The sequence below is a fragment of the Electrophorus electricus genome, chromosome 4, assembly GCF_041902795.1.
Source record: "Electrophorus electricus isolate QZ-2024a chromosome 4, ASM4190279v1, whole genome shotgun sequence".
NCBI lineage: Eukaryota > Metazoa > Chordata > Actinopteri > Gymnotiformes > Gymnotidae > Electrophorus > Electrophorus electricus.
In genome coordinates this window covers 7,909,353-7,921,680 of record NC_137500.1, presented here as the reverse complement: position 1 = coordinate 7,921,680, position 12,328 = coordinate 7,909,353, and the positions used below count along the sequence as shown (strand labels likewise).

Below are 12,328 nucleotides of genomic sequence, written 5' to 3'. Positions count from 1 at the left end.
GACAAAGAGCTTAATTGTAGAAAGGAATGGTAAAAATGGCAATGTCTTCTAAAACTGTCTTGTCCCACTATAAAATAACTCATTACCTATCAAACGTGCCAAAGAATGAAATAACTTCTATAATGTAAGAAGCCATTTGAAGGGTTTTGTGTAATTAGTATTTACTGTGGACTTGTATAATGATCCAGACATAATATTCTCCATTGCATTTTTTCGTATTACCCAGGACATGGAGTAAAAAGACCACATTTAAATGACCTTTAGAGACTTCCAAGACTTCCATGAGTCTGTGCCAAGTGGCTGCTGTCCTAGCCCCCATGAGACCTATCAACGAAACACCCACATGCCAGAATCTTTATTTCTTGTTTATTGGTGGGTGCGCTGCCCCACAGTCATCATGCATAATGACGAACTTTTCTGTATTCCTTTTTCCTCTGTTTCCTCTGCATATGTCATTGTACTGTGCATGCTGCAATGACAAGGGAAGTGTGGATACGTGACTGCCTGCAAAAAGAGAAGGAATGGTGAGAAAGGGAGAGAGAGAGAGAGAGAGAGAGAGAGAGACTGTGTGTGTGTGTGTGTTTGTGTGTGTGTGTGTGTGTATGTGTGTGTGTGTATGTGTGTGTGTATGTGTGTGTGTATGTGTGTGTGTGTGTGTGGTAGAGGGAGGAGGCTGCGCCCCTCCCCCCCGGTCTTTTCTGGCTGCAGCACCAGACAGCATTGCGCTGGCTGTTGCTGTAGTCTGAATGGAGGCTCAGGCAGACTCCAGTGCTGTAGGTAAGAGACCATTTGATTTTGGGTTTTTTTGCATTAACACAGCATGGCATACAGCAGTGCAGACATAATACTGAAACATCCCTTCACTGGCAGTACTCTTACTAAAGCAGGGCCTAGTACTTTTTGCAGATAAGGCAAGTAAGTAGACCATGCCGGCATGCTAACTGCTTCTGTGTAGCACCATGGACAGCTGGTGTTCATGCATGCTTAGGATTTAAAAGATTAGAACTTAAACATATTCTGAAAATACATAAGTATATGACTATGGTTTTGGGTTATTTTGATGTTGATGTTTTTGTGTTTTGTTTTTATGGCTCACATAGAATTTGACATTGAAACACATGTTTGCAGCATTTGCTTTGTAACATTGGCATTATAAAAAAATAAATTATAATTTTATTATTAATATTATTTTTAAAAATAAAATGTACATTTAAAAAAGCAGCATTTATAGTTCCAGATATACTGTATTGTTAGATATACTGGATTATTCATTGTGTTTCACATATTTACCATGTGAGTGTGTAGATTTATGAAGTGATATTGAAATCAATATAGGCCAGATCTGAAGTATATCTGACATTTTGTGTGTGGGGTGTGCGAGTGGCTTAGGTACTGTAATGATATGTTAGGGGTTGGGGTCGGATGACCAGAATACTGCAGAGAAAGAAGCAGTTATAGTAATAAACTGTCAGTCTAAATATCTTTGCCCCTGGTGTGTGTGTGTGTGTGTGTGTGTGTATATATATATATATATATATATATATATATATCTCATGAAGATGTATGTTAAAACAAGTCATCTGTATCAAATGGTTGTATTTCTCCCAGGATATCAGTAATGGTTACAAAGAAATAGAATACTTGTATTTTGTGGTTGCTGTCTTAGAGAAATCAATGCAGGGTGGCAATCTGCATCAGCATCAGCTCTTTGTGAAACAGAAGTCTATCATGTTTCTCAGTTGGGTAGCCACCAGCAAGCTTTTTAAACATTAAAGATTTTTTTTTTAAAGATTTTTAAAACATTAAAGACTTTTTAAAGATTAGCTAGCAATGCTCTCATCCATTAATACATGTTAATATTTACAGCTTCTAATAAAGAGAGAAAAAATATCTTCCTGTGTTTTATTCTTTTTGGCAGAGCAAAACAGAGAGAGAGACTTTCCCAAACTCCTCAAGTCCTCCAGCTCTGCCAGTCTCACTGCTGAGGCACTGCACAATGTTTCAGGAGAGCAGCTCGGAAGCCCTGGGTATCACTGCCAGGTGCTGCGTGCAGAGAAACGTCGTAAGTGAGGGAGCCCATGAAGGGCATTGGCATGGGGTAGGGCGTGAGCATTTCTTATCACTTCGTCAGGTGATGTAAAGTCATACTAAGCAGAATAATTTCTCTAAGATAAATGCCACTTTTTTCTATATCATTAGCTAAATTCTAAACATTTCAGTGGTGTTTTGTGATTGTTGGTCTCTTTACCAGTAATGATTTTTCAGCGTGGTGTACTGTCCTCCCTCAGAGCCCCTAAGCAGTGTCTCCTCCCTGGAGGTGCACTTTGATCTCCTGGACCTGACCGAGCTCACAGACATGTCTGATCAGGAGCTGGGAGAAGTCTTTGCTGATTCAGATGAAGAGAATCACAATGAAACTCTAGCAAGTGAGTTTCAGGTTCATTTCCCAAGGGCATAATTTTTAAAAGGATAATTTGATAGTTGGACAAACTGTTGAACCTTGAAAATTTATCATTAACATTTTAAGTTTTGGAAACTTGATCAACTTTATTTTTTCTTATTTATGTGAAAATCGGTCGAAGTGGACTGTAGTGATTGGCCATGATACACACTGCAAATGCAAACTTCAAGAAATAAATCCACAAGAGCTAGTTTAGCCATTGTGAACAAGGTGACAGAGTATAGTAAAGTGTTTCTTTCCATAGTTCATGAGTATTTTCTTTATGTAGGCACATGATTATTTGATATAGCAGTGAGGTGCGGTGCATGGATATGTGCCTCCTCCTGAATATTTAATCTTATAACACTGTCAGAGGCATTGGCCTATCTCTGTCTCTTGCTCATCTGTTGAGATTACTGTCGCCTTAGGTGCTCAACTGTTGAGATTACTGTAGCTTTAGGTGCTCATCTTAAATTACGGCATGTCTGGCCTCAGACTAGCCAGACCATTGTCTTCAAACAACCTAACACTGACAAGCCAGCACAATTCCATAAAAGAAAGAATTGAGGGTTTGAAAGTACAGTAGGAAGTGCATGTGAATTACAGGTTTTAAAAGTTCAGGCTAAATCCAAATGGAACATAACAAGGGTTTTTGTGCTCCTCTGAGCTTTTTAGAGAGTGGTAACACATTTCATCTGTCTGCTTGATTTGGTCCCTCAGATCATCAGCACCCCCCACTGCCGCGTTTCCCTCATAGCGGTTACGTCCGATCGCCTTCCTGGACCCGAGGTGGAAAAGGGGAGCAGCAAGCCAGGGAGCGGAAGCATCACAGCGACTCTGAGAACACAGAGCCTTTGCTGAAGATTGAGCGCTCCCAATCCCAGCAGCCCTGAGCCATAACCAGCTACATGAGCTCAGAGAGGACAAAACGTCCTTGTCTGGAGGCTGAAAGTTCCTTCCTAAGGAAGTGATGAGGGATCTCTGGAAGGATACAAGGAACCCTGCTTGAGAGAAAATGATTTTCCTTGCCTAAATGAGGCAAATGGATTGAATAATTAACCTGAAAGGCTGAGAGATTGGGCTCTTCTGGATATGCATTACACCTCCTTTAACCAGCAATATATGGGAGGAGAATCTGTAATGCAATTCATATGGTCATTCCTTTCTATGAAGAACTTGAAGCATGGTCTCATGAAGTATCATGGCCCATTTAGAGTCTTTACAGGCTCTGGAGAAAAAAAACATCTAAGAGTTATAGAGAACTACTGCAATCTACTTTAAGGAAAGGGGCATTTTATTTCAACAGCCTATGGGACAGCATACATGAACACATTGCACTATAAGTGTTCTACATGCAGAGGGGGAAGAAAAGCTTAGCAACTTGCACATATTATGTTGCACTCACCGCTTTCAGGTGGTGTAAACACTGGGAAACATAAAACATAGAAAGTAAAACACCTAGGCTTTTTATGCACCAGGTACATGAGCAACCTAGCAAATAATGGGATTTGGCTGTATGCTGAGTGAGGGTTCCTAATAGGCCTAATGCCTGTTGAAATGCTTTTGACAACACGTGCCAAAATGATTTTTTTCCACCCAGTGATTCTCTTGAAAATCCTTTAGGTATTCAACCAGTGTTCTGAAAGAATCCCAGCTTAAACTGAAATGAGTAAATATCTATATGCTATTTGTGTGATTTTATTTCCAACATGTGCATTTATAAAACTAAGCTATTAATGAAACAATTACAGGTTATTACAGGGTTAAATTAAGTTAAGCATGTTATACAGGGTAGGATATGATGGGTAAAGCAATGCAGACAGAGAGGTAAAACAAACAGATCAAAATGAATAAAATATAATAACAAGGAAATGGTGTGTGTTTCTTACTTATTTTTCCACAAATACATTTGTTGGGTTTAAATGTCAGGTTTTTCTTTTAAATATATGAAACCTTTTGTTACCTTGTTTTAACACTTCAAAATGAATTTTTGTATTGTTTATAAAGTATTGTTTGAATATCAACCTACAATTATCCCTGAATATATCACCCTATGCATATTTAATTACGTGTCATAAGATGTCAACTCTGATTCAGCTGGAACAGTGGTGCAAATTCAAATTCATGAAAGTAAGCACTATACAAATCTTTTCAGGACAATTCAACTATTAGGCTTTATTTTTGTTTAGTGGTTGACACTATGCATAGATGTTAGGTATTGACAAAATAGTCCAAATATTCCCTGAAACAGATACCTAGGCATGTCAGGCTTTAACATAGCCAACACTCATGAATCTATACATAGTTTACTCTACATATGACACATATTTCATAAACTGTAGTGTACTAATCTCCCACCTTCACTGCTTCAGCCAAATTTGCGTTTGTGCTTCTGTAGGTATACAGGATTCCAAGATAACACCTAAACTATAAAACAACATAGCATGGAATCTGTAGGATAGGATTATAAAAAACATGGACAGTTTAATATTTTTCCAGATTTTCAGTACAGAGCGTCTCCAAGCACTTTGGACAGCACTGATTCTGGTGCACTCTAGACTGTGTGCATGAGCTAAAATGGGAGTCTCCCTGGTGAGCAGGGCATCGGTTTCAGAGAGAGGGAGGCCCAGGGAGGGAGAGTGTGATAAATCACTCGGCCTGCGCCCTACTTGTGCTGACACAGGGAAGTCATTACGGCTCAGTCTGGAGCGCACCGAGGCATAGAAAGGAGTGGATAGTGGAGGATGTGGGCTCTCCGCGGAGCAGCCATGGTGAAAGATAAAGCAAAGATGACAGCGATGGTGGAAAAAGTGCTGGTGGAAATGATGGACTAAAACGAAGGTGGAAGACAGATCGTCACTGTTAATGGTGCAACAGCTACAGCTACTACAGCGGAAATGCTCTTTTGAAAAATTGCTGAAATAAATTTGCCAGTTCAGTGCTACTAGCAGAAGGGTACACAATACTTGGATATTGTAGGGAGGACACAGTAAGAATGGGAGTCTGGTCAGGTCTCTCAACTACATTTGTGATGGAAGATTCACTTCATGCAGCGTGTCTGGGTTGTGTTTAGAATAGTTCTCAGCCAGAAATGAAAACCTATTTGGGAGCCAATCACCAGGAAATCATTTTGCCATCTACTATAAAACTGGAGTTATTAAGTGAACATTAAGTAGGTTACGATAACCAATCATGTTCTGTTTGAATGTACATAAATACATTAGTCTTTATTGTGTATGTAGCGCAGAATTTTGGCATTTAGTTGCAGTGAAACCTGCAAAATGATATTTTTAGATAAATAATCACGAACCCCTGTTGATGGAAGAAGTCAAAACTAAACTAAAGCAAACATTTAGCAAATATTGCACATTATTTGAGACACAAATAAATATTCATTTTATGGAGGTAAAACCATTTTAATTAAATAAGTATAATGTTTATCATATACAAATTTGTGAAAATACCACTTCAATACTTGCAAAAGCAAACTGTACAAATATACAGCAACATTTTTTCTCGCTTCCCCTCTCATAAAGAGGAAATAAATCTATAATGTCAACAATTCAGGTCATGAAGTCACTGTTGGAAGTTTGGAATTAAATAAGTACCACAAACTAGAGGTTGTCTATCTGAAATGAAAAGTGAAAGGCTATACAATCTTCAGTGTTTTTCAGTTCAAAGGGTTTTTTGATTTACTAGGCCTTTTTCTATTGCTGATAGTTAAGGCATTTCCAATTTAGTTTTTAGCCCCTTGTTAATTACTGGCAAAAGTGAAATATGGTCCTGCCAAACTACAAAGTGAAGTCCTCTTCCCTACACAGAAAGAAAGCCAATACAATCACACTGGCTCTGAAGTCAACATGGTGAGCACCATGCAGCCAGTGTTCTGCAGTCTCTCTCACTTTAGGTTGCCTGTTTCTTCTGTGATGCTGACACCTCTCCCTGGTTCTGTCCCTTCCCCTGATTCCAATCCTTCAGCCCCTCTGGTAGGCTTGTATCTTCCTCAAAGCTGCCGGTGTCCTCTACAAACTGTTCATAGGTTGATTTCTCCTCGAATGGCCTGGGGCCGAGCAACTCCAACATGTCGGCTTTGTCCAGGACCTCCTTTTGCAGGAGACGTCTTCCTACCTGCGTGACAGAAACATCAGAATGCATCAGTTAGCTGTCTAAGCCTAGCGCCATATAAAACTCATCAGTCATCTTTCACTTTGTACTTACGGCCAGCGGGGCTCTGTGTAAAACACGTATTTATTAGAACTGGAGGGCGAGTTCTTACCATCTCAACCAGGTCATGTTTCTCTCTGATGAGCTTCAGCGTTCTTTGGTAAGCGCCGTCCACCAGCTCTCTGACCTCCTCATCAATAAGCTCTGCTGTAGCCTCACTGTAGGGCTTCTCCATGACCACCTGACCCTGCCGCGCCACATCGAATGACACCTGCCCCACCTTTTCACTCATCCCAAACTGTACTATCTGTAGGACAGAGAATACATGTGAGAGAGAGAGAGAGAGAGAGAGAGAGAGAGAGAGAGAGAGAGAGAGAGAAGGGAAAAAAAGAGAATTAGAATATGTAATAAAGGGAAAAGGTGGGAAAATGTATATGCCTGTGAAATTATGGGGGGGGGGGGGGACCCCTCTGGGTACAACCTATACCTGTGCATAGGCAGACTGGGTGACCTTCTTTAGGTCGTCCTGAGCTCCAGTGGTGATTCTGCCAAAGAAGACCTGCTCTGCCACACGGCCTCCCAGCATCATGCACATCCTGTCAAAGAGCTGCTCCTGTGTGTAGAGGTACTGCTCTTTAGGCAGGTACTGCGCATAGCCTAAACCCTTTCCGCGTGGAATGATGGACACCTGGGACAACAAAATAGTACTGAGCGGCAGTATAGGTTTGCCATCTATGACCTGTATGAGCTGGTCTGAAATATTATACACCTCCATATTTAAAATGTGAAATAGTATGTATTTAAATACGGTTCGTACACCTTGAGTAATGGGTCGGCGTGCTGGAGGAACCAGCCCACAATTGCATGGCCAGCCTCATGGAACGCCACTGTCTTCTTCTCGGTGGGCTGCAAGATCTGCGTCTTCTTCTCTAAACCTGGAGTAAGAATGGACAAAACGCATTGCACATGGGTGTCATCTGAACAATAAACAGAACCATGCAGAATTGGAAACTATTCATTAGTCCTTATAAACATGAGACAATTCTGAATTTGAGCTCATCAGACTCTGGTGTGTTCTGTAAGCGCTCTCGATGGAAGACAGTTGAAGAAAACAAGGCATGCAAAAGGGTACTGATTTCAAGCCTCACCTCCGATCACTCGGTCAATGGCCTGTTCGAAGTGTTTGGCATTGACAGCCTCACTAAGATGTCTGGCAGCAATGAGAGCAGCCTCATTACACACATTCGCTATGTCAGCTCCTGATAACCCAGACATGACACGCACACAGTAAGCATCATTATCACACATCGTTAACACACAAGCCACTCCACCTTTAGTCTTAAGTTAAGGCTCCGCAGCAAATGGTATGGCAGACAGAAAATGGCCCCAGCTTGCATACCATTGGTTTCTTTTTTATTTTGAATAACCATTTCAAATGCAAAAGAGAGATATGGTCATTTATGATAGATGATATGGATAAGAAGTAATGTAAGCGCACAATCAGAAGACTGTTAAAAATAATCTATATATTCCAAATGATTTTCTAAAATAAAAACCAAAACAAAACAAAAAAAACCCAAAACAAAAACGTTTGTTATAGTGTCCAAAAGTGTATATGCAAGTCTATATAAGATTGTTTAACAACTTTCTTTGACAAAGCATGTTATGATTTTGCCAATCAGTGACATATAACATTTCAATCAGTGAAATGTTAGTTACATGGAAAATACTGCACTGATCACTCGATACTATATATTTAAATTTTAGCCAATAGCGAAAATTATTTAGTTTTTTTAAGCCTGCTTCTCATAACTACAGTAAACATGAGTAATGAGACCAAGTGCTTTTTTGTGCTTAGATTCTGACATCCTAATGAGTAGAATTATACATAACACTTCAGTTTGCATGCTTCAGGACACTTCAGAACATATCGGTTCAGATGTCTTCCTGACCTGTGAAACCTGGGGTGGAAGCTGCCATTTTCCGAGCAAGAGCATCTCTGTTCAAAGTCGGGTCAAGTTTCAGAGGCCTCAGGTGAACCTTAAAGATGGAGGCTCTGCCCTTAATATCAGGAGGACCTGCAGGATTCAGAAATGTAGCATATCATATGAGTAAATCTGCCAAGGCATGAACTGGATATTAATTTTACAATAGATTATCGCTAATGACATGAAAAACAGCTCATCTGGAAGAGCCTATGTAAATCTGCAATCTATCTCAGAACTGATGAAAGTACCTATGTAAATCTGTCTGTCAAATCTCCCAGGTCGCATGAGAGCAGGGTCCAGAATGTCAGGTCTGTTTGTGCCAGCCAAAACCACCACATTCGTACTGGTATTGAACCCTGTGGGTAAGCCATAAAGTGAGAATTTAGGACATATTTGCACATTATAATGAATTGATGTTACATGAAAAAGATTTCTCAGTGAAATTGTAATATTTGTCAGATGTAAAAAAAAAAACAAACAAAAGAAAAACGTTAAAAGTGATGCAAATCATTACCACGCAAGTCATTACTTCTAGACTGAAATAAGGCCCATCAAACTCATATCCTGCAGCTGTAGACATACCATCCATCTCCACAAGCAGCTGGTTCAGGGTGTTCTCCTGCTCACTCTGACCTCCAAAGTTCCCTCCACCCCTCTTCCTGCCAACAGCATCAATCTCATCGATGAAAAGGATGCATGGGGCATTCTTCCTAGCCATGGCAAACATGTCCCTCACCTGAAGGTGATCGAGTGAATGTGTCAGCTTGCGCATTTTATTCTTACAGATAATATAGACAGTCAAGTGATGGGAGGAAAGTATTAAAATTAGTGATATTTACCATAAAATGTTGCCATAAGTAATTCTTTGACCTTGTATCTTTCCTATCTAACACATAAAAACATTCTCTCTGTCTTCATCTTACCCTGGCTGGTCCTACTCCCACAAACATCTCAAGGAACTCAGAGCCATTGACAGTAATGAAGGGAACATTGGCTTCTCCAGCAGTGGCTTTTGCTAGCAGAGTCTTTCCTGTTCCTGGAGGGCCTGAGAGCACAGCACCCTTAGAGTTCAAAGGGAAAATGATTACTCTATCTGCTGTACCACATGAGCTACAGGAAACATAAAGGGCAAGATAATGCTTCTCTTCAGCTGCTCTCTTTAAAAAATGCACCTTGGGGATCTTAGCACCCAGGTCCTTGTACTGCTGTGGGTTCTTCAGAAAATTGACAAACTCTAGGATCTCCACTTTTGCTTCTTCACATCCAGCTACATCTTTGAACTTGACATCTATATTGTCCTTCATCATCTTTGCAGGGGATTCACTCATGCTGAAAGGCCAGCCCCTGCCACCCCCTGCACCTCCACTCATTGGGCCTCGCCTCAGCGTGAAGAGCAAAAAGCCAACCAGCAGCAAGGTAGGAATGACACTCATAAGAAAAGATCTGGAAGATTATATCAGAGATTAGCAAGACTTCAGCATTTGTATTTCCAGTCACATTTTGGCATGTCAAACAAGTAAGCAGCCGAAATGGGCATGAATAATACAGAATACTACTGTACTACGTCAGGCAGCAGATTATCGTGTTAACCACAAAGGGCAGTGGAGGTCCATGAGCATATTCTTACCCAACATTCTCTGAGGTGTACACTACGGCTGTTCTGTGGGAGGGCTCCAGACCAAACTCCCAGTGGGCAGCTTCCAGATTCCTCTCAAACGCATCTACACTGCCAATGTTAAACCACACATAGCTCTGGGGAGGAGGGTCAGGCTTATTAGGAGAAAATCTATTTGCCATGTCAAAGTATTTTTCTTTACCTGTACTTAGAAAATAATATCTCATTGCCTCACATATCTGGTGATTACCTTCTAATAGGATGTGCACATTATAAACAATATTCAATAACTAGCCATTTTTATGAATTTAAACCTAAACTGAATATTATTTCATCTGATCTAATGACTTCTCACTAATGAAGGTACTGTAATTTAAAAACAGGGCATGCTGGCTGTACAATATTTGGGATATTAGAAGTGGAACGTACACCATTTGAAATGTCTGCCCCTGGGACTAGGATGACCCTGACAAATTGCTTGTTCACAACTTCCAAGCGGTCAACCTGCAGAGGGAGAAAAACAAGAACAAATCTGTAAAGACAAAGCAACAGAGCCCCTTTAAATAAGAATTTTTACTGGGTAAACAGCCAGTAAGATATACGATAACATTACTCCCAAATATGTTTAAGTCATATCAAGAAAATACCCAACTTAGCTCAAATAACCCTTTTTTCCACAATAAAAGCTGCTTTAAAAGGGGTCATATTAAGCAACAGGTGTTACCAGTAGAAATTAAAGGCATCCATCAACTAAATTGGATAATGTTCTTACTACTCCTCTGCCCAGGTAGCGATGGACAAAGTCTTTCCAAGTGATCTCTACACCTGGATCACGGAAGTACAAGTAGAGCAGGACTGATGCAACTCCTCCTACTGTGATTGCTATGTAGCGAAAATCTTTGTCATCCCATGGAAAATCCCCCTATGTTACAGGATAAAAGTGTGAGAAATGAGCAAAAATAATTATAAAATAAGAATAATTTCAATTTATATAGCACCTCTCACAGACTCCAGATCGCTTTACAATAACAATAAAGATTAAAAAAATAAAAGATAAAAGTCTCTCAGCATGTGACAAAAAAAGGACCTCATAAGAGTGACATCATGAGCCACAGCAGATCAGGGGGCATCTTGTACACAATCTGTACAATAAATTACAATCTTATGAGAAACGGCTAGAGACATGCCTGCACTAAACGACTCTTCCAGTCACTCTTCCTTCCTTCATCTCCTCCTCCTCTTGACCGACGCTCCGGCCCACTTGGTTTACCATCTATGAGGAACGTAAAGAAACAGAATCACTGTAGAGCAGTCCCATAAAATATTAGCACACAACATTGGGCTTGATGTTCTGGCCTTCCAATATGTTAAATCATACCTCTGGAGGTTTCGCTTGTGTAAATTATGGATGGAGACAATTTCCTTATAGATGACAGCGCTTTAAGGTGGTTCGGTGCAACGACCTAGGTCAGACACAGACATACAACGGCCGATGTAAACAAAGAATGTCGTAACTGCAAGCCTTGTCATCATGACAATGCTGCTAGCTAGCATGACAATTTATTCATAGAACACTAATATAACACTAGACGAATTTAAGCAAACTTGTTTTGCGATTAGCATGGTATCACCACGTACAACATAGGCAGGTTTACAAAATAAAAGACGCCTAGTCTGACCCAGTGATGGGATCCCCTCAGTCCGGGTGATGAAACTTTCCCGACGGCAGCACTCAGCGAAGGGCGCTGTAAAGTCCTCGCTACCAACCGTAAAGACGAAACAGAAGCCGAGAGTAACCGCACTAAAGCCATTCTACCGCCGCTGCCGTCCTGCTCCCAAACAAAATTAATGTTTCCCCCCCCCCTTCTCGTGATGTCCCTCTATATTTTTTATTCATGTATATAACTAGCTAGCATGCTCGCTAGCTGCTCTGTTCAGCCGCAAGGGTAAAAAAAAAAAAAAAAAAGTATTAAACGACGGAACATTCGTGGTGTCCATGAAATGTGCCTGACGTTACTTTTGTAAACCACAATATTTGTGATTATAAAACTCTTTTCTCGATATTAACAGAACTAGATAATATTAATGCCCATAATAGTTTATATAAGAATAAAAGGTCCC

At 40.4% G+C, this 12,328-nt stretch overlaps 2 protein-coding genes across 3 annotated transcripts; one reads left to right on the top strand and one right to left on the bottom strand.

Moving 5' to 3' along the window:
* The first annotated feature begins 551 nt into the window (after nucleotides 1-551).
* dbndd1 (dysbindin domain containing 1) lies at nucleotides 552-4,312 on the top strand. Its single transcript, XM_027001033.3, has 4 exons — nucleotides 552-777; nucleotides 1,919-2,062; nucleotides 2,289-2,426; nucleotides 3,161-4,312. Exons 1-4 carry the CDS (start codon nucleotides 747-749, stop codon nucleotides 3,331-3,333), a joined length of 486 nt encoding a protein of 161 aa, XP_026856834.1. The 5' UTR covers nucleotides 552-746; the 3' UTR covers nucleotides 3,334-4,312.
* Nucleotides 4,313-5,831: 1,519 nt separating this feature from the next.
* Nucleotides 5,832-12,157, bottom strand: afg3l1 (AFG3-like AAA ATPase 1). Of its 2 annotated transcripts, none has more exons than XM_027001076.3 (16): nucleotides 11,887-12,157; nucleotides 11,586-11,670; nucleotides 11,395-11,480; nucleotides 10,980-11,129; nucleotides 10,637-10,711; nucleotides 10,220-10,344; nucleotides 9,765-10,035; nucleotides 9,516-9,653; nucleotides 9,175-9,328; nucleotides 8,841-8,948; nucleotides 8,557-8,682; nucleotides 7,753-7,863; nucleotides 7,424-7,539; nucleotides 7,092-7,292; nucleotides 6,717-6,911; nucleotides 5,832-6,568 (listed from the first exon to the last, which is right to left on the bottom strand). In XM_027001076.3, the coding sequence occupies exons 1-16, from the start codon at nucleotides 12,016-12,018 to the stop codon at nucleotides 6,344-6,346; spliced, it is 2,298 nt and encodes a 765-aa protein (XP_026856877.2). In that variant the 5' UTR covers nucleotides 12,019-12,157; the 3' UTR covers nucleotides 5,832-6,343. The 2 variants fall into 2 exon arrangements, with proteins under 2 accessions (XP_026856877.2, XP_081568227.1); XM_081712101.1 differs by having other exon boundaries at nucleotides 7,092-7,217.
* Nucleotides 12,158-12,328: the final 171 nt, after the last annotated feature.

Bases quoted from the DNA above. Each gene is read 5' to 3' on its own strand.
- dbndd1 (XM_027001033.3), top strand. From the start codon at position 747: ATGGAGGCTCAGGCAGACTCCAGTGCTGTAG. The intron at 2,063-2,288 runs GTAAGTGAGGGA...GTCCTCCCTCAG, and splicing joins GCTGCGTGCAGAGAAACGTC to AGCCCCTAAGCAGTGTCTCC. The intron at 2,427-3,160 runs GTGAGTTTCAGG...TTGGTCCCTCAG, and splicing joins TCACAATGAAACTCTAGCAA to ATCATCAGCACCCCCCACTG.
- afg3l1 (XM_027001076.3), bottom strand. From the start codon at position 12,018: ATGGCTTTAGTGCGGTTACTCTCGGCTTCTGTTTCGTCTTTACGGTTG. The intron at 11,130-11,394 runs GCATGTCTCTAG...CCTGTAACATAG, and splicing joins GGAAGAGTCGTTTAGTGCAG to GGGGATTTTCCATGGGATGA. The intron at 6,569-6,716 runs GTAAGAACTCGC...TCTGTCACGCAG, and splicing joins AACATGACCTGGTTGAGATG to GTAGGAAGACGTCTCCTGCA.